The sequence below is a fragment of the Herpailurus yagouaroundi genome, unplaced genomic scaffold, assembly GCF_014898765.1.
Source record: "Herpailurus yagouaroundi ecotype Mexico unplaced genomic scaffold, PumYag 142, whole genome shotgun sequence".
In the NCBI taxonomy this organism is placed as follows: Eukaryota; Metazoa; Chordata; class Mammalia; order Carnivora; family Felidae; genus Herpailurus; species Herpailurus yagouaroundi.
The window spans coordinates 4,145,225-4,166,599 of record NW_024412397.1 but is presented as its reverse complement, the minus strand read 5'-3'; the positions used below and the strand labels follow the sequence as shown (position 1 = coordinate 4,166,599).

At 44.1% G+C, this 21,375-nt stretch overlaps 1 protein-coding gene and 1 long non-coding RNA gene across 5 annotated transcripts in view; both read left to right on the top strand.

Moving 5' to 3' along the window:
- LOC121032790 (uncharacterized) overlaps positions 1-7,082 on the top strand; it is a 10,804-nt gene extending 3,722 nt beyond the window's left edge. Inside the window, exon 2 of the long non-coding RNA XR_005791478.1 lies at positions 8-7,082. This is a non-coding gene — a long non-coding RNA (uncharacterized LOC121032790). The remainder of the gene's footprint in view (positions 1-7) is intronic.
- Positions 1-21,375, top strand: part of ZNF407 (zinc finger protein 407) — a 507,857-nt gene that overhangs the window by 392,681 nt on the left and 93,801 nt on the right. Inside the window, exon 9 of one of the 4 annotated variants that reach the window (XM_040478557.1) lies at positions 11,832-12,145. The exons of 2 other annotated variants lie outside the window; for them this stretch is intronic. In XM_040478557.1, coding sequence (XP_040334491.1) covers positions 11,832-11,860 — 29 coding nt within the window. In that variant the 3' untranslated portion in view covers positions 11,861-12,145. Of the gene's footprint in view, positions 1-10,353; positions 10,539-11,831; positions 12,146-21,375 lie in introns of those variants that run through there. One more of the 4 variants, XM_040478556.1, reaches the window with a different exon arrangement.

Genomic DNA, 21,375 nt, shown 5'->3' with positions numbered 1-21,375 from the left:
CGGTGAGCGTCGACGAGTGTGCGCCGGCGTGAGCCTGGACGAGTGTGAGCGGGCGGTGAGCGTGGACGGGTGTGCGTGGGCGAGTGTGAGCGGGCGGTGAGCGTGGACGAGTGTGGGCGGGCAGTGAGCGTGCACGAGTGTGGGCGGGCGGTGAGCGTGGACGAGTGCGCGCCGGCGTGAGTCTGGACGAGTGTGCGCGGGCGGTGAACGTGGACGGGTGTGCGTGGGCGAGTGTGAGCGGGCGGTGACGGAGCCTCGGCCCGCCCTGCCAGCTGGTCACCCAGCCCTCTTAGCGTCCTGCGCTCCTTTCTGTCGAGAGAGGCCTGACTCTGCTGTCCACGCGGAACAGTGTTTCCCCTCCCCCCACCCCCGCCCGCTGTCTTCTAGCAGCTTATCGGAAAGTCGGCCTAATACCTTGACTTGAGCTTCAACGTCGCAGTGCGTGCTTTGTTGTTGGAACACAAAGCTGCGGATTCTGTTTTGTTTCTATTTGAAAGTAGACGTGGTACTTCTATAAGCCACATCGACTCCATGCTCCTGAAAACACTATAGCTTTCCTGAGTGAACCATATTCCAGTTATTTCCAATAATTCTTTTGAAAGCCTAAGTAAGGGTGGCTCGTGGTTGTGTTCCTGTTCACATGGAAGGAGTGCTTTCCTGGCAGATGGTGTCAAGAGTCACGTTGCGAGTTTACTCCGCGAGTCGGAGTTACCCCTTTTTACTCAAAATGAGCCACCGTGGCTCTGTTTGACAGCTCTGGACGGACGTACACAGAACTTGCTAAACTGCTCTGTTGCCCTCTTTCCTTCATGGAGTGTATTTTTACGTCGTTAATGGACAGGAGTCGCTTGCAGTGCTTGGACCAGCTCTTGTAGGCTTGGAGAGGGTTCTGCAGAGCGTTCAGAACCTGCTTCAAAAAATAACTGGGAAGATCAGAGAAACGACTGTTGGAAGGGAACCCCTTTCCTGTTAACTCTTTGTGACAGTTCCGCAGGAAAAAAGTAACTTCTATCATTTAACCATTTTTGTTAGTGTTGAGTGAAGGCATTCCACAAACAACAAACGGGAAGTTCCTCGGATAGATCCAGACCAGTGCATTTAAATCCCATTCAGGCGACAACGGGAGGGTTTCTAGGGCACCACAGCCACGCAGCCACCTGGCCCCTCACCTTCGTGTTGTTTGCCCCAAGGGCACACGCTGTGTTCTCTGTGTCGTGCCTTCCCCTGTAGGATCCAGTTCGCATCAGATCCTTGTTAGCGGGTGAGATGGCCACAGTGGTTACACTGATTCAGTCGTCGTCGTAGGGAAGGCACAGCCTCAGGGCCCGGCTGCTCCCTGCAGGGGCGCGTGGCGCCGTCACCCAGCAGCCCTGGCCACCCCGCGGCACCAGCCGGCAGGTTCCAGCGGGACGGGACACACACCCCGCGGACCCGGTCGCGTCCTGGCCGCTGCTCGTGGCCCACGGCCCCCGGCCCCCCCGGAGGTGGTATGGGGCAGAGAGCAGTGAAGTCCACGAAGTCCACGAACCAGGCCTCACGTGGACGGATTTCTGTTAGCACCGAAAAAGGGAAGTAACTGTTCGACCGCCTGCCGAACACACTCCCTGCTGGCCCCACCGCCACCGGAGTGTAGCCTTGTGATGTCGTCTCGCCGATGGCCTCAGGGCCGGGGCATGTCATAGCACCTGGGCGAAAGGGCAGTGATGAGAGGTCCTTCTTCATAGAAGAAGGCCACGTCTGAGAACTAACGAGGCTTTGGCCGTATCCGGCTGGTTCTCGGGGCTAACCTAGGACGGGAGACCATCATTCCATTGCCTTCGGAGCTGAGAACGAAGAATGCATCTTCCTGTTGCCGTGGCTTATCTCAAAGGCCATTCTCCGTCACTCTCAGTGAGCACCCTGTGTTGGGGAGAGTGACAGAGCAATGAAGAAGCTAACTCCCTGCAAGAGATGCCTCCTCGTGCAATAACGGTGGCCGTATCAGGAGGGGCAGAGCCAAGTTCACGTAGCCTTTGTGGCGCAGATGGCTCGCCTTCTGAGAGATGCCTCATCCCCTCGGATTCCACCCTCAGAAATTGTCTCTCAGAATGGAAACCTCAGTGGGGATGGGCTGTCTTCGTGAGTTTCACGATTATCAGCCTTAACCAATATTCGGGGTGCAGAATGAAAGTTGAAATATCTTGTTATTTTTGTTTTACTTCAGCCATAATCAACCCTAATTTTTCAAGCATATGTTTCCATTTTACTTTATGTTGCAAAGCCTCTGGACGCAGTCCCAAGTGCTAAGTGCTCACCTTAACTGCACCTCGTCGAGGTGGTAAATGGCCTCTTCGCAGCAGACTGCGGTTAGAGACAGCTTCCGGCAGCGGCGGGGATGGGCAAATGACCTCGGCTCCTGCGGGCCTCTATCAGCGGTGGTCCACGTTATTGATAGTAGCGGAGATATTGACAGTCTGTGCTTGGAAGGAAAATAGGAGTTTGATATGACATATTGTGTGTCTCAGCAAGACTCATAAATAATTTTGACAAGTTTTTGTATGCATGGGAAAGTCCTTGATTCAGCCTCCCATAAAAATAAACTTCTATTATGGAATGTATTTGTCAAGTGGCTGCTTGATGGATGGAGCTGCGTTTACCCCTTGGCAGTTCGATGAGTTTTAGATGCACAGCTTACCAGAGAGGATTTACGGGTAGTACAGAAATAATTATTCAGTATGAAATGCATAATTCCTGTACCTGAATTTTCATTTTTTATTATATTTTTGTTTCTGTTGCATTTCTGGTCTCTAAAACAAAAGAAGTTGCTTTCTGCGCACCGCCACCCCCCCCCCCCTTGGAGCTATTGTTTGTAGGAGACTTTATGTTGAACAATCTGATTCAACCCAGACCCTGTCCCAGACTTAGCGGGCATATTTTCATTGAATGGGTAATTTTGGTTTTGTAACTTAAGAGAGATTTACTAAAAACAAAGAAGATAAGCAATTTGCAAAATTTATTTGTATTAATGGGATTGAGAACTTTGGACATAGATGGTCTTATTTTTCCTGAAGTTATCACAGCTCTTTACTTATTTTACTTATTTGATTGCTCGTCTACATTTCAGCTCCATAAAACAGAATTTAAACTTAAATTCTTATCTCCTTACACTAAACTCTGTCTTTTTTTCCTCTGAACTATATTTAGAATTGCTTTCGCATCAACCATGCACCCTGTAAGTTAGCATCCTCGAATAAGTTAGAAGCTTCGGAAAGTGTTAAACTCCCACGAGCGTATGACCTTGTTGGGCTTGTATTACGTGACGTGCTAGATGGTATCTGGGGGGACCAAGCAGACTCTAACTTGGAGATGCATGTTCGGGAAAACCAGAGTGAACAGTGGGTCCGCAGGAATCTTGATTCTCCGTTAGAACATCGTGCTGGCTTTTCATAAGAATTTCCACTTGCTGAATCTCTATTAAGGTGCCTCTTGGGACCCAAATGGGAAGGTGTGGCCAGAGCGGGAGGATAAGCCGGCCAGGCCTGTTTGAGAATGTGGCTCTGAGCTTCTTTGGGTGCTGAGTTCCTGATGCGTGGCTAATGTAGTCCTCTGTGCCTTCTCTCTTCCTGCTTGAGAGTGGTTTGTTAATCTTACTAGTCTGCAAAATAGCAGCTCCTTCTGGTTCTTTGTTTTATGTTTAATAAATTCTGCTTTTACGTTTTATTTCCTTCCTTGTACTTTTTTGTTTGCTCCGATTTTTTTTTTTCCTGATTTTTCTTCTTTTTCCTGATGCTTGCCTGATTTCTGTGCTTTATAGGCACCCACGCTACAGGACCTGAATTTCCCTCTAAGTAATGCCTTAGCTGCAACCTCCAAGTTTTACTGTTCTAGAATTTCTGAAATCTTTCAGCTCTACATGTTTTCTGATTTCCATTTCCATTTCTTCTTTAATCTCTTAAGCTATTTTAAATTGTTCTTATACTTCCTGATGTTGGTGGGTTTCTAGCTTTTCTACTTGTTACTAGCTTATCACTTAAAGCACTGTAATCGGGAGTGCCTGGGTGGCTCTGTCAGTTAAGCGTCTGACTTCAGCTCAGGTCATGATCTAGTGGTCCGTGAGTTCAAGCCATGCATCAGGCTCTGTGCTGACATCTCGGATCCTGGAGCCTGCTTCAGATTCTGTGTTTCCCTCTCTCTCTGCCTCTCCTCCAGTCTATCTTGCTCTCGCTCTTGCTGTAGCTCTCAAGAATAAATAAACATTAAAAATGTGTTTTTAAATAAAGCACTGTAGTCAGAAAATGCAGTGTCAAGGCCCACAGAATGAAACAGCTGCTGCCTTCAGGGGACTCTCGGTCACAAGTAGAGAAGAAAATATGTTAGTAGGTGATTACCCTGCAACACAAGAGGTGCTAGAAGGGAAATTGGTATCAGATGCCACAGGGACTCACGTAGAGGCTCACTCAGCTCTCCGCAGTTGTGCTGTGGAGTTAGAAGCTAGGTTTGGAAAGGTGTTTTCTAGACGGAGAGGTACATGGTATTCTAGGCAGGAGGAGAAATCCTTGCAATGCATGGGCTCCAAGTGGGTAACTTTGGTGTGGCTGCTCAAAGACCATATTTATGTTTGGGAGTATCCGGGGGTGAGGCTGCAACGTCACACTAGGGACAAATTGTGAAGATCGTTGTGTGTGGTGCCGAGGAGGTTAGACGTGAGTGTTGGATGTTGGGGAGCCCTACGTAGATTTTAATGATGACCTCTTTGCAAGTCGCTGGAAGGATACAGCAAAGATCTGCCGAATACCTGCCACTTTCCAGGCGCTGCCCCCTGTGCTGCAAGCACAGCCCTACATGGAGACAGAAATGGCCACAGGCCTTGCTGTCCAGTGGAGGAGAAGGGCACTGTCACCATTACACACACGACTTTGTTGTCCAGTTCTGAAGATGCTCTGTAGGAAAAGCACTGGGTCCACGGAGGTCGAGAACTGCGGCATAACCCGACGTTAACGGTTGGGGAAGCTTCCTGAGGAAGCGGCCTGTCCATTCATCTTGGAGGAAGAGCCGCCTGATGGCAGGGCCTGCAGAGGGTGGTCTCGGGAGTGCGAGCGTCCTGGTGCACGTTCTCAGTTCCTTAAGACGATTTCCTAGCAGGAGGATCCAAGAGCCGTTGATTCCAGAGCGTTGGTACACATTGCCAAGTCGCCCTCCCCTGGACCGCCCCCGCTGCAGGTGCCCGAGGGCGCTGTCTCCCCTCTCACCGTGTGCACACGGCCTTCATTGCCAGCATAGCGGTCTGTCCAGCACACAGCTCTTCGGACTGCTGGTGAGGCTCGCGCTCTTCCAAATGTTCCTTACGCATGTGTGCCGTTGGCTTTGTGAACTCTTCGTCTTTTAACTTCAACAATTTGTTTTATCTTTAAGATAAACATTTAGTGTGATGTATGGCTTCAGTGTCATACCTTTTTATTTCAGGGTTATAGGAGCATTTTGATTACATTCTTTGATTTTTATGGTCTTCCTTTTTAAGAATCCAAACCTTCAATCCATTTGGGACATATTTTGGTATAAAGTCTCACCTGAAGATCTAATCTCATTTTTCCCCCAAATGGTTACTTTCCCAATGTATTTGTTGAGTAATCCATGCTTTCCCTCTCTGATTTGAAATGCCACCTTTATCTCATCACTTCCCAGGCATATTTTATTTTCTCCAGATTCTTTATTCTGCTTGGTGCACTAACTCTCTTCTCTCACCACAGGGACCCGTTCTTTTTCTTACTGCATTGCTATCGTGTTCTCTTTTAATATTGGATAGGACAGATTCCCTTAATTTCTCTTATTTCATGCATTGTTCAAGAGTATACTTTAAGTAAATTGTTATCTTTGTATTTTAAAATTTCCTTTATAGAACACTGTTTCTCACCAGTTACTCCAGCTTTTGATCATTCAACCAGTTATTTTCCCTGTATGGTAAATATTTGGTAGCAGGTGTCTAGAATTTTTCGATTATTGTACTTATATACCATTTATAAAAGAGCTATTTATTTTTGTCTATTTTTCTTATATCAAGCCACTGAACTGTGTCCTGTTAGTGCAGAGCTGATTGTTTTACACATCATAGGTAGTCCCATATATTGTAATCCACTGGCAATAAGTGGTAAACAGGGAAATAACCAAACTATAAGTACATAGTTGAGTGAATGAAATAAGCATCCCCCCAGCCCAAATGCATGCGCCCTGTATATCTCCCTAAGAATACACAGTTGGTAACAGACTTATTTTTAAATGTGAACGCCTCCAGGAGAATTAAACCGTGTACTCCTTGTTCAGTAACTTGATTCCTACCGAAGTGTTGCATAACTTGAAATCACTTTTTATGAGGGTGAATTAGGGAAGAGACTAGGAATTTTATGGCGATGGCAAGCTAGGAGAGTATTTTGTTAAACACTCACTATGGTAGGAACTCTGTTACTCGTCCAATACAACGAACCGTTGTATTCAATAGTAACTCCTGTGAGAGTGTTATCCTTATTCCACAGTAAAGCAAGTCCAGACAGATAGTTTTAAGTAACTTTTTCAGGATTTGAAGTCACGTAGTTTGAGTCCAGAACCCAGCTGCTAAGCACTGTGCTGTATTGCCAAGAAAGCAGACATGTCATAGGGCAGAAGTCGTCCGCGGGTTTTGTTTTTCATTTTATTGTTTCTGAAATCAGGAATCCCGATAATTTCTTCTAAATCAAGGTCTCCTTTTGCCATCAGTAACGTCTTAGACTTAAAGAGATAAAATAAAAGGTCTTGAGTCCTAAAGGTAGGACTGGCGTAGTAGCAAAAGACAAAAGCATGAGATGGGAGAGTGTTTCTCAGGGGACATCCTGCAGATTTTGTTGTTTGGCTTGGGGCTGTGGCTCCAGCAATTACATCCTGAGAGCCACTGTTGGCGATTTGTTCTTCAGGAATTGGGGGAACTACTGACACGTAGCACAGCACAGTCACAGGGATTACGCTGAGCCTGTGAGGCCATACCTAGGGAACGAAGTACTATATCAATCAATTTACATGAAATTCTGGAGGAGGCAAGACTAATCTGAGGCTTAAAAAAAGAAGAAAGAAAGAAAGAAAGAAATGAGACGGTGGTTGCCTCTGAGTGAGGAGAGGGAGAATGGGAAGGACAGGGAACTTCCTGCAGTGAAAGGTTCGGTTCGGTGACAGAGTGACAGAGCGTGGGTTACAGCGGTGTATCCACTTGTGACAGCGGTACCGTGAGGATTTGCCCGTTCCCATGGGTGTGAATTTTACTTTAAAAAACTGCGGATAAGAGCGTTGAGTGGAGTGGTGAGGGCGGGAGGAGATGAGGATGTTGACGACGGTGGAAAGCGGGGGGCGGGCTCGTAAGGTGTGTGTTACTGGCTCCGTGTCCGCACCTGGGAGCCTTTGCCAGCCAGGACCGGCTCACGGGTCTGCAAGGCCCCGCGCCCCCGGGGGGTCCGGCAGCAGCACCAAGGCCGAGCCATCCCATCCGGCCGCCAGCTCCCCGTGTCTGTGTTTCTGATTCCCACACAGGGGGAGGGGGTGGAGGGAGACCGCCTTAGGGCAGGTCTCAAGGCATCTGATGAACTTACTCCGCGAACACAGGCCCTCAGTGTTTCGGTGGAGAAGAGCAGGAGCGCCAGGCCCGGTGCGCACGAGCGGCTCTCGTCCGTGGCGTAGCCGCCGTGCCCGCGTCGGGGGGCAGCCGTCCCCAGAGTCCCCCGGCTGGCGTCCCCGGGCGCCGACGAGTGCCGTCCCGACCAGCGAGTCCGCCAGCTGCCCCGCCCCGGGTGCCGCTGCCGAGGCTTCCGGGCTCTGGCGAGTTCTCCAGCCCCTCCAGCCTCTGCTGCCTGCGGCGCCCTGAGGACTCACACCCCAAGGTGGACGGACTCACCCCTGCCTGGAAGGAAGGCCCTTGCTTTTAGAGGGACCCATGACCTAAAAAGTGAAACAAAATAAAACGATGGGTTTGGGAGGGAAACCAGGTGACACAGCAGTGAAAAGCCAAACTTCTTATCCAGCTGGAGCCTATAAACTTGACATATGCCCTTTTACCTGAAAATAGCTTATTCTGGAGACGTGTGGGAATTCAGATAGTGACCAGTGAGGAAGAGGGACAGTGACCGGGACTGTGACACAAAACTGCAGACCAGAGGTCGCTTTCCCAGGGGGCCAGGGGCCCACACACTTACACTTGGGGTGAAGCGGCCAAAAAGTTTTGTGGGCAATTTACCCCGTCACTGGCAGAAAGACCCTAAATGAAAATGGGACCAGGGACCTCCCGGAGTTTAGACAGGAGCAGCTTGGGCAGGAAGGACACGGATCTGAACCAGGCCCTTGAGAAGGAGCACCCCCCAGCGAGGGTCAGCAGTAAGACCCACAGGAAGGCACACTTGGGGGCACGGGAGGCTCGCGTTGGGGTGTTATAGGAGGTGAGATGTGATGCTCTCGATGAGGCAAGAGCTTTGCCTGCCTGACATTTTTAAGCAGGGAGAGGATGGCAGGAGAGTAAATGTGAGGAACATGATTGATAAAAAGACCTTCTCGGATCTCACTTCCAAATTATTTGAACTAATTAATTAAAAGTTATAATTCAAACCCATTTGCTGCCAAACACCTGGAGCCTTCCTTGCACTTCGTATTCCTTTCTGGCTTACACATAAGGCAGCCTTCACCTGTCGCTGATGAGTTACACTCACAAACTGACGTACGACTACATTCAAACGGAGAGCGTGATGAGTGGAAACCTTGCAGAAACACTGACGCCATCTGAAACCGCCTCGTGGTGGTGTTTCTTGGGCTCCTGTAGACGCCCCTGTCATGGCAGCAGCCCAGTTCTGACCGCGGGTTTGCAGAGGGAGAGGGAGAAACACAGGGTGACTTGCAAGGATCCCCGGTTACTCCTCTGCCTGCTCCTGCCGGTGAGATTCGCCGAGAGAGAAGCAGGGACGTGCTTTCCACCCGGCTCCCTGAGACCAGCCAGTTAAAGTGCTGTGTTGGAGGTGTGCCCAGGTGACGTGGCCGTGCACACACTTGTGTGGGCTTTAGTAGAGCAGAGGAGGTGGACGGCTCACGGCAGAGTCGTGCGCACGACTGACGAAGCCTACGGCGGGGTCCTGTGTCACCAGAGCAATAAATGGGTCACTCTGGGTGATTTTTCTAGCACCTCAGGGCCTCGTGCCCCTAGAGTTGCAAACTTTGTTCCCGTAATGTTTGCCGTATCTTCGTGGCCGGGATGAGTGTGTTTTGTATCCTAACCGCTTTCATGGCGAGGTACGGCGAACCCACTGTGCTGGCAGTTTCCGTCCCAATGGAGGCGGCACCAGTTGTTTGAACGCTGTGGGTGGATTCCTAATTCCTCCCACGTGGACCCACAAGGAATGACTCCTGCCACTCTCTTGTTTCCCCTGAGGATGGGGGAGTCCTTTTTGCTGCATACACATCTCTGTGTATTGGAGTGATACACTGGTTTCACACGCCTCCCAGTTATGGGTCTGTCTAAATGGTATTTTCCTTAAGGAGAAGCAAGCACCAGTTTGGACAGCAGACAAGTCTTTTGTCTATAACTCACCACTTTTTCGTGCTAACAGAGAACAGTCCCTTGCCAGGCACCATCAAATCCTCATAAAAACAGCAGAGAACTTGGGGCGCCCGGGTGGCTCAGTCGGTTGAGCGTAGGCTCAGGTCACGATCTTGCGGTTTGTGAGTCCGAGCCCGGCGTCGGGCTCTGTGCTGACAGCTCGGGGCCCGGAGCCTGCTTCGGATTCTGTGTCTCCCTCTCTCTCTGCTCCTTCCCTGCTCACACTCTGTCTCTCTCTTAAGAATAAAAATAAAAATTACAAAAACAAAAAACAAAAAACGGAGAACTCGGCATCCCCGAATGGCCCGAAGGAAGCTGTACTTTATCTGTGTCAGGCCGTGAGCAGAGAACCTGACGGGAGCCAAGCACCTAGTACACTGGTGTGAAATTAATGGGTTAAGCCACTCCTGGCGTGTGCTCAGTTTTCATTTCCCTTATTAGGTACTTTTAATTTACCAAATAATTGACTTGTAACAAGTGAAACAGCACCAACACAAATGAAGAAAAAGATCACATCTCACACCCACGAATTATCATTCACAGCTCCATACGTACCACACCTTCATACAGGAACGAAAGCATGTGTCCCTCGTCGCTGTTTATGGAAGGGAAGGGATGTAATACTATACACATGATTCTCTAATTTGCTTTTATCCTTTAGATCGGTAGATAAAGATCAAATTATTCATCTAAGTGCACAGCATACAGCGGTGTGATATTCACCGTTCATAGTTTATTCACCATTTCCCTTAGACATGGACATTTCTTTGCCTCTGCAGATGGTGCTGTGTTAACTGTCGCTGCACATGAAAAATATCTGTGCTCACAATGACACGAATCCGAGCGGTAGAGGAAAAGAAGATAGTAACGAAGTATTGATCCATCTCACTATTTTTCCAAAGTCAGAACATACTTGGAAGCAGCACTTAATGCGTATTTGTTGAATGAAAGAATAAATCCTGAATTTTTCATCTCCGTATTTTTAAATTATCAAGTAGAGTCCACTTAAATGGCACCATTTCATAAACCGAATATGTCTTAAACTTGCATTGTAATTCCACTTTGAAAAGGCTTACAAGAAGAAATTATAAATTATGGGGCCAATCTGGTATATTTGTTTGAAATACTTTGTCAATTTTGCCCAGTGACAAATGGACTTTTTGTGTTTGGGAAGGTTTTTTAATAGCTCGGTAAAATTTACATAAACCTTTATTAAGAAGTGTGGGATCGGGGCGCCTGGGTGGTGCAGTCGGTTAAGCGTCCGACTTCAGCCAGGTCACGATCTCGCGGTCCGTGAGTTCGAGCCCCGCGTCGGGCTCTGGGCTGATGGCTCAGAGCCTGGAGGCTGTTTCCGATTCTGTGTCTCCCTCTCTCTCTGCCCCTCGCCCGTTCATGCTCTGTCTCTCTCTGTCCCAAAAATAAATAAACGTTGAAAAAAAAAAGAAGTGTGGGATTTAAATTCATACCATGCCTCAATATTTATTACGTGGTATATTAAAACGCTTTTTTAAACCCCCAGCAAGAAGTTCCCACCTGGCCACTGACACATTTAAATGGTAAAGGAAGTGGTTCTCATGAACACCTGTGACAGCCGTTCACTGTGACAGTCGGGCTCCCACCTGTAGACTGTCCCCGACTTCATCCACTTTGTGAGTTAGCCAGGATGAACACCACCACCAGGCTTTCCGACACCGTCAGGACAGACGGGGGGACCTAGCAGGCCCGGGGGGCGGGGCGGGGGATCCGGTGTGTGAGGGGCTTCAGTGATTTATGATTACTTTAACCCCAACGTGTTTCCCAGTTTTCCTGAGCTTTGTAGAAGACGCATAGCAGTGACTTCAAACAAAAGTTATTTCTTCCAAATTATTGAAACTATGAATTAGGCTAGTAATAATAGAAAGGTTAGCAGCAGATACTCCCCATGATCTCCACGGATCATGCATCATAGTAGAATTTGTTCTAAAAACCTCTGCGGTTGAACAAGGATGAAGGGGAAAAAATCTTCACTTGGTTGTGAATTTGCTGTTTTGCAATTCAGTTTGTTACAGAAATGTTAACCTAATTTCATAATAGAAACGGGGGATATAAATACCTCATTTCACGAGCGGCTTATTTTGTTCATTAAAATAAAACCTGTTTACACTTTAAATACATGCTAGATTCAGCGACAAGATCCATAGAGAAGTTTCTCTTTTCTCTCTCTCTCTCTCTCTCTTTTTATTTTTTTCCTCCAAATTGACCCTGTATCTAGCTACAGAAAAGGCCCATTTTTTTCATGGCTCCTAGAAGGTCCGGCCTATGACATCACAACCCTGGACACCAAGCGCATGATTCTGCAAGGGGAGAAGACCCTGCCTGGTGCCCGTAGTTGGAGACTTTTCCGCCTAACGTTCGCTATATGTATTTAGCCTATAATTGAATACACAGCCATGTTGCTGTGCTGCAGATTGCCTACGTGGGAGTCAGGATGCATATTTAATGCCTGATTTAAAAAGAAAAATGGATGCAGTGACATGTGGGCAATTTTAGGAAAGTGTGTTCCGTGTAAATTCAAAATAGGTTTGGGAGAAACTCGTTTTTCTCTTTCTTAGTGAAGACGTGATGTTTCACAGCAGGAATTGTTGTAGATCCATATTTATTAAGTGATGAGTAGTTGTTTTTTTCCTTTGCACTTTTAATGACAAATTCAAATGGCAGCAGAGAAAAGAATCCCTCCTTACTTTGGAGCACACCCCTTCCTTCCCTCCTTTATCCCTCTCGAATAAAAAGCCCCTAAAAGGCTTTGTCTGAAAGAGAAAAACATGTGGTTTAGTTACCGGAGGAAAGAAAGCCAGCAGAAATGTTCTCTGGATTTCTGCCCGTGAAGCAAGGTGAAAACAGAAGCATTCACATTTAGTGAAATGTGTGTTAATTGGAGAGGACTGGTAGCGAGGTTTAAGGGAGCAGAATGTACTCCCTCCAAGTGGAAAGGCGGGAATACCGCCCACCGCCCACTGGCCCTTGCTCTAGCTCTTTGCAGGACCCCCTGGGACCCCTGGAAGCTCTGAGGAAACTGTCCCTAAAGCCCATATACTCTCTAACAATAGAGTAAGTGAAGTGTTCTGTGTGCCTTCTGTTTTTGCCTGTGTGTTTTCTTGACTTCTGCCTTTTGAACTTACAGATAAATGACATCCAGAACATTACATCGGCCCGTTTAGGCTCGGTGCGTCAGTGTGTGCAGTGCTCTTTCTGTTTAGCTGGAGTTCTTGAGGAAATTTGTTCAGTACTCGACATTGCTGTTGCCAAAAAGACTTCAGAATGCAGGTCAAATTCTATAGAAGCCTTTATATTTTCTAAGGAAAAGCCTTGAACTGTATGTAACTGCTACCAGATGAGGGTACTGTGCTTGTTGGGTGCCTGGTCCCGGCCCAGTTAACACGTAGTCGGGGCGGGGGGGGGGGCGGGCAGAGCAAGCTGAGAAAATCACTGTGTTCACCTCGTGTCTCCCCTTATTCAGGAAGCGAAAGTTTTACGTTTTGTAAAGAAAGTAGGTAAGGCTTTTACTAACTCTGAGATTTAGGGGAATTAAGAAGTGACAGTTTTCACGTATCGGTTGAGTACCTGGTCACCGACTTGACCCTTCTGGGGTTGGTGCCCCAGACACAGAATCTTTCAGCGCTTCTTCTGTTCTCAGATGGCCCCTTGTCCTTTTCCCTCCTGCTGGCTGACACGAAACACCGCCATTTTCATTTCTTCCAACGGAAGTCGTCTCTGCTACTTTCTTGAAGGTCAAGCCATTTTCTTCTCTCTTTCTTTCTTGTCCTTTTATCTCCCTCCAAGTAACTCCGAGTTTGCTTTTAATAAAGATGCGCACAACTGCACATTCTTAACCAAATCGGGGCTTTCATTTCAGATAAATGATTCCTCTAATCTTGCCACTTACCCTCTTAAGTAGTCAGATTCTTTTTCTTTTGACCATTTTTAAACAATCAACCAAAATAAAATATGTGATAAATGAAGTTTAATGTGTTGAGGGTAAGGGACATGAGTTACTTTGTCACCATTAATCTTTTTCATTGACATTTCAAGTACTTTCACTTGTTTTTTCTTTTTTTTTTAATCCAAGCTGAAAGTAAAACTTAAAGATGATTTATCCCTATTGTTGGTTTTTCTTTCTTTACAACTTGTATGAATCGAACAGGACCGTGCAGATGAACAGGAAGTCAGTTTTGGGGTGTTCTGCTTCAGCAATAGTAGCCACTCCACATTGGCGAGTTGGAAATGGCATAGCAACTGAAGAAACAGACCTCCTGTTATCTGGTTTCAAGAATCGAGACACACAGTGTGTCACACGTTCTACCGTGGAAGTTAATGGAGTCAGAGGAGATTGTCTTAGTGGAAGCACTACACCATACATTTCCTTCCCCTGTATACTCTATGCACCCGTAGATTTAGGAGAGAATACCAGTGTTTCCCTTTTGCTTTTGCTGTTGTTCAGAATCACGTGCAAGGGGTATAATTTCCAGAATATTTATGTGTGATCTGAAGACATGTGAAAGAATAGACCTTGAAAGGAAAAACAGAGGGCAATAAGTATTTTGGCCAAAAAAATTACTAAGGAAACGGAGGTAACAGTTATTAGTAATTCAGGTAAGTCTCTATCATGCGTACACTTACCTCAGCAGCCAGGTTTCGATGCTTATACTTACTGAATCTAACGCTCATACACTGTGCGAAAACAAGGTGACGTATAATGAGCAATAAAAAAAACAAAAAAACAAAAAAACAAAAGAAATATTCCTAGATCTCCCAACTGGTTCTGAGTAAATGAGATGTGCTGCAGTTCAGGGAAAGAAAACAACGTGGAGTTGTCTAAAGAATTATATGAAGATAATGGAGAGTTTATATATATATGTTCTTTATTGATCATTCACAGAACTTCGGGTTTTCTAGCTAGATTGACAGCTGAGTTATTTGCCCATCCCTAGTGACTGACAACAGGTAATGGAAAGGCTTTTACCATGATATAACAGCACAGAATATTTCCTAATTTACGACTGCCGTTCTCATCAAAAGGACCCCAGCAAAAAACACGAGATTTATCACTTCAATTACTGGAATTTCACATTTCGTTTAGGGAGACATGTTTCTGTAATGTGACAGGCTTTACAGATCTTGAACTTCTTCAGACATTGCAGCTATCGGGGTAATCGGAGAGAGAGAGAAATGAAAACAGTTGTTATACTTTTATAACTTTTGATGGCTTCTACTGGCAAGAAACGGAACAGACCATCAATGGTGGTCTTGGCTGGGTCCTGTGTATTTTCAAAAGCTTTTGTTGTTGTCGTCAGATTAAAAAAAACAAACAAAAACGAAAGCTTTTAAATATGAAAGTGGAGAGGAACTACATTTAAACCATTAAAATATTATAATTTTAAACGGACTTTTTTGGTATTATGATTTTGAGTGGTGCCAGAAAGCCCATACAAGGAAAAATATTACTAGAAGCCATGTATTTATGAACATTAAAATGATGGACGTTTATTCGCTTCAACATACAGAGCAAGAGGTCCCTTCTGTGAGTCAAAACCTTTGTCTTTTCCTGGTTCACCTACTTGATAGCTAGAATCTTGGTTTTCTCATTTTATTTGGGACTGATTTCTAGCTTCTTAAATTTTCTTAAATTAGTTACTTAAAATACCTGGTTGGGGCGCCTGGGTGGCTCAGTCGGTTGAGCGTCCGACTTCAGCTCAGATCGAGATCTCACAGTTCGTGGGTTCGAGGCCCGAAATCGGCTCTGTGCTGATAGCGCGGCGCCTAGAGAGAGCCTGCTTCGGATTCTGTGTCTCCCTCTCTTTCTCTGCCCCTCCCCCACTTGCATTCTGTCTCTCTCTGTCTCTCAAAAATGAATAAACATTAAAAACAATTTTTTTTTAAATACCTGGTAACAATTAGGTGTTCTTTTGAACTCAAAGCGCTAAGTAGTTTTAACTAATTTCAGTATTAGAATCATCACAATGATCACTACTACCTCTGTTGTTAACGTTACTCCTGCTGTGATAGGACGGAGGAGAGGGTACGTTTCTGATGCAGGACATCACTGCATTGGTGCCATACTGAACCCAGTGAACTACCCTGACTCCAATGCTGTTTGGAATGATTGCTGTTATGTGACAGTGAGGTTTAATGGCACGGTAAAATTAATAATGTGCTGTATTAATCTCCAACCTGTCCCACCAAAGATATGGAATTTAAGATAAGGATATTGGTTCAACCAAATCGGTTATAATTTTCATCCTGTGAGTTTTCCCTTGGTCTCGTTATGATCAGATCACGTTTTTGTCTTCTGATTCTCTGCCCTAGAATGACGTTACCTTTCTTTCACCCTAGCCTCGGTGCATATTTCTTTTCCGCTCAGAACGTTTCATCTCTTAGTACTCTGCTCCAGCCACACTGGCTTCCTTGCTCTTTCTCAGACATGACAAGCATGCTCTGCCCTCAGGGCCTTTGCACTTACTATTCCTCCCGTACACAGCCATGTGGCTGCCCCTTCTTCTACTTTCAGTCTTTGCTAATGTCACCTTTTCATCCAGGCCTTTTCTGACTGCCGTATTTAAAACCGCAGCCTTCCCTAACCCCACCATCCCCGCACGGTCCGCATGATCCATTCCTGCAGGTACCGAATCAGAGACTGCTGCATAATGCTTCATCAGATCTGTATTTTGGCTATCAGTACATGCTCTTGGCTCATCTTCAGATATATCTGAAGTCATCTAGAACACTTGTTGTTTTACTTTTTTTTTTTTTTTTTTAAAGGGAGTTTTACTTATTTAATTTGTGTTATTTTCCTCTCCTAGAGGAGAAGCCTCATAAGGAGAGGGTTATTCACTGCTGCGTCCCCCTTATCCCAGAAAAGCACCTGGCACTTCCTATGTGTGTAACAGTTCAGATGATTAAAGGAACAGAGGAAGATACGGCATTAAGAATAATCTAGCAAAAGGTCCACTAAGCAAAGTGTAATTAGACTCAAAGACAATGGTGTAAATACAGTTGAGGTGGGAGCGTTTGACCCATAGCAGTCCATGGTAAATCGAGAAGAAGAAAAATCAAGTGTAGCATTTGAACAATGTAATTAATAAGATGAGATTAACAAACATATTTAACTTGGCATCATTAAACACAGCATTGACTTTATGATCAAGGTTCCATGGAAAATGTATGGAACTTGTAATTAGCTTTGAAGGAAATTTTAGTGAATTTAAAAAACCAGGAATTACCAAGTCATACTCTTACTGCAATATGATAAAAATAGAAGTTTAAGCGGAAAAAAGTAACAATCACCTGTAAATATTAAAATACTTTACTGTATAATGGGGAAAAAACAAGTAAGTCAAGAATATAGTGGCAGGCTATTTAAAAAGGAGTAAAAAATAGAACATCAGAACCTGTAGAAGCTGACTGAAGCTGAACTCAGAAACGCACTCTTAAATGCTTTCATAAATGTTTTTGTTTCTTCATTGAATTCATTCATTTGTTGAATTTCATTCAAAACGAATTTCATTATTATTTCATTCATTTCATTTCCTTCATTCAGAAAGGTGTAAAAGTAAACTGAATTATTTAGAGCAATCCAAAGATTTCATTACAGAAAAGGAGTAATAAAATAATTCAGTAAAAGCAGTAATCAGTGACCTAAAAAAGCAGAAAAACGAAAATTAATAATTAATTCAGGATCTCTCAGATAGAAATTAGGCAAACCTGGCAAATCAAGAAAAAAATTCCAAATGAAAAATTTATTACAACAATTGATTAAAAGAGGAGAGTGATTTAAAGAAAATAAGCTGTATAATAATGAAAGGTTGACAGGGTTTGAAAATGTCAACAAATGTACAAAAATAAATAGAGACCTGTTTCTCTTTCTTTCTTTCTTTCTTTCTTTTTTTTTTTTTTTTTTTTTTTTTTTGGTGTTCTAGAAAGTTTTATGACATAGGAATTGCAGGTTTTGCAACTTTGAAAACTTTAAATTTTTTGAGCCTCCGGTCTTCTACAAAACACTCCTATATAATAATTCTTACATGCCCTCCGTGCCTTGTCACTTCCCAGTCTCGGAAACCTCCCAGAATAGAGACCTAAGGTCTTCAATAAAACATAGCAAATACAATAATCTATTCACATACACTTAAAAATCTGTAGCATATTAGATAATCCCTCAATGACATCAGTAGGTTAAATTCAAAAGCCAAATGATTATCTTGATGAAAGGATACAAGAGACATTTGATATAAAACCATTTTCTAATGAGAAAAAAATGAATGAAGGCAATAGATGGTGTTTTTATATTTTCTTTATCCAATAAAAAAATGTGAGGCAGCTTACACAAAATGCATAAACACTACACAACACATAGAATAAAATCCAGTACTATATCATAAAGGTAAGATTTTTGGAAAGTTAAGGGGCATGGCCAGTGATGAGAAACTGACTGCCTGTACTTAGGGGCTGACCCACAGGGTCACTCAGAAGTGCATCATGTAGAACCTTCCCCTCAAAATCAAGATCGAAACAAGATTGCATGTGACCACCACTGTTATTTTAAATAGCTCTGGCAGTTCTGGTTAATAAAAAATAAAATTAGGGACGCCTGGGTGGCTCAGTCAGTTGAGCATCTGACTTGGGCTCAGGTCATGTCTCACAGTTTGTGGGTTTGAGCCCTGCATCGGGCTCTGTGCTGACGGCTCGGAGCCAGGAGCCCGCTTCGGATTCTGTGTGTCTCTCTCTGTCTCTCTGCCCCTCCCCTGTTCATTCTCATTCTCTCTCTCTCTCTCTCTCTCTCTCTCTCTCTCTCTCTCTCAAATAAACATTAAAAAAAATTAAAACAATAACATTAAAACTAAAACTAAAACTAAAGTAGGTACACAAAGAGGAGAGTTATTATTTTGCTCATGCCTATGAGCAAAATGCTCATGCCCATTATTTTCTATGCCTAGAAAGTTTTGTGAGAAATTTTGAAAGTATGAAATGTGGTTTGTTTTTTTATTTATTTTTAATGTTTATTTTTGAGAAAGAGTGTAAGTGGGGGAGGGGCAGAGAGAGTGAGACAGAATCCGAAGCAGACTCTAGGCTCAGAGCTGTCAGCACAGAGCCCGATGCGGGGCTCGAACTCACAAACTGTGAGATCATGACCTGAGCCGATGTCAGATGCTCAACTGACTGAACCACCCAGGTGCCCCTAAAACTGAAATTAATAGCTCAGTAAAATGGCTGAATACAAGATTAGCATACAAAAATGAAGGACCTTCCTATATTATGGCTGTAACCAGGTGTAGAGACATAATCCATTTATAATTCTAACAACAACAACAAAAAAGAACACTATGACCATTTTAAAAGGTTAATTTCTATATTTGAAAAACAGTTTTGATTGATAAGAAGCTGAATTAGCAAAATGTTTAGTATTTTCCCAATGGGAACACAAGAGTTCTTCTTCCTAGTCTTACTTGTACTTGTAGTTCCAATAAACCCTGAGCAGAAAAACTAAAGTTATAAGATTTGCACCCAAACTTATAGTAACTAAAACAGTGTGCCATGGATGGAGGATGGCAGTGTGACTCTCATTACTGAGTGTTCCCTGTGTCCCAGACACTGATCTCAGAGGTGACATATTGTACATTTAATCCTTGTACCAGCCACAGGAAGTAGCTATCATCAACTTTCAAGATGAGAAAACTGAGCCTTGTCTAAGATTTACTAAATGACAAACCATGATTCAAAGTGAAATACATCTGATATCAAAGCTCTAATAAAGTGTAACAAAGCAAGAGATCAAATAAATTAATCAACAGCAGTCTATTATGTGTAATCAATTATATATGTATGTGTATGTATATGTTCTTAACGAGGACTCAAATCAATGTAGAAGGGGTATACTATTTAATATTTAATAAATTGTGTGGGGCTTAGGATAGCAAATAATCGATTTTATAGAGTATTATGGGACACAGTTCACAAAGATAAATGTTAATTCACTGAAGAGTTAAATATAAAGTATAAAAATTTACAGAAATAGAATTGAACAAGTATCAAAATCCTGATGAGGAAACGTCCCCAAATTTTAATAGAAGAAACAACAAAGGAGCAGATTGATAGATTTAGCTATATGATAAGCTAACTTTTGTATGTCCAAAGTTCCCAGAATAAAGAGGGAAGCAGAAAACTGAGAGGGGCACCTGGGGGGCTCAGTCTGTTGAGCATCTGACTCTTGATTTCAGCTCACACCATGATCTGAGGGTTCTTGGGATCAAGCCCGGTGTTGGGCATCATACTGGAGGCGTGGAGCCTGCTTGGAACTCTCTCTCCTCTCTCTGCCCCTCCCCTTGCTCACGTGCTGTCCCTTTCTGTCTCTCAAAATAAATATAAAAAAAAAAGTGGATTGAGAAAATATCGGGGCGCCTGGGTGGCTCAGTCAGTTGAGCAGCTGACTTTGGCTCAGGTCATGATCTCGTGGTTCGTGGGTTCAAGCCCCACATCAGGCTCTGTGCTGACAGCTCAGAGCCTAGAGCCTGCTTTGGGTTCTATGTTTCCCTCTCTCTCTGCCCCTCTCCCACTCATTCTCTCTCTCTCTCTCTCTCTCTCTCTCTCTCTCTCTCTCTCTGTCAAAATAAATAAACATTAAACAAAATTTTAATGAGAAAATACCTTTCATCAAATAACACATTAACGTTTTATATTTTTTTATATAAAGAGCTCATGCAAATCAACAGGAAAAACACTGCAAACAATAAATAGGTAGGTAAAAAAGACGACAGATCAATCATAAAACAGAAAATACAACTTATAAAGAAACATCTGGAGAGGTGTTCATCATCCTAGTAATTAAACAAATGCAAACTTCATTTTCAAAAGAAAACAGCGATTGTATACTTTTTAGCACACTAACAAAAGAGAAACACGAGGACTTCGATGTAATGTGCATCTGCAGTGGATAATACTTTTAATTGGCTTTGACTTTTTGGGAAATAACTTGGCAATATGAAACAAGTACCTCAAATTTTCTCATCCTTTGATGTAAGAAAGAGAGAGGGGGTGAAAAAGAAAAATACTTCCCCAGTGCTATTTATAAAAAGCAGCCTGAATGTCATGGGTTGGGAGAAAGATATGTGAACCCCCCGCAGTAACTTTGGATAGCGTTCAGGCATCGTCAAGGGCACGCAGGGTGGTCTGGAGTACTGCTCCCTGGTCAGGCAGACCAGGGTTGAAGCTCTGCAAATGTCAGTCGGTAGCTAGGTGGCCTGGGGCAGCAGCCTCTCCTCTAGACTTGAATTGACTCCTCCGTCAGACGGGGGTAATACTAGAATGTACCGCCTCTCAGAGTTTATGAGTAACATAGTGCATGTAAAAGTTACCACGTGGCATGCATCATGTAATAAGCCTTGAGTTATTAACTGTTAGTTTCCTATCATTAATTATTATAATTAATGGATACTAATTAATTATTATGACCAACTGATATGAATTACACTTTTAATTATAATTAATATTATATAATTAATAATGTATCATATATAAGTAGAATTAATAATTCATAGTAGCAAATTTTAACAACCCCTCATCTAATTGAGGGAATAAAGCAGCCAAGTAAAGCGGCTGAATTCTCGGGGTTCAGCTCCTCGGAGCCACCTCTGATTTGAGCTGCTGGCAGCTGACCGCTTGCTCCTGGCCTTCACCTCCTACCTCCCAGAACAACCCGAGGTCAACTTTCTTGGGTTAATATCACTTCTAGTTTGAGAACTTTCTGGGAGGAGGAAGGTTGCAAGGTGCTAAGG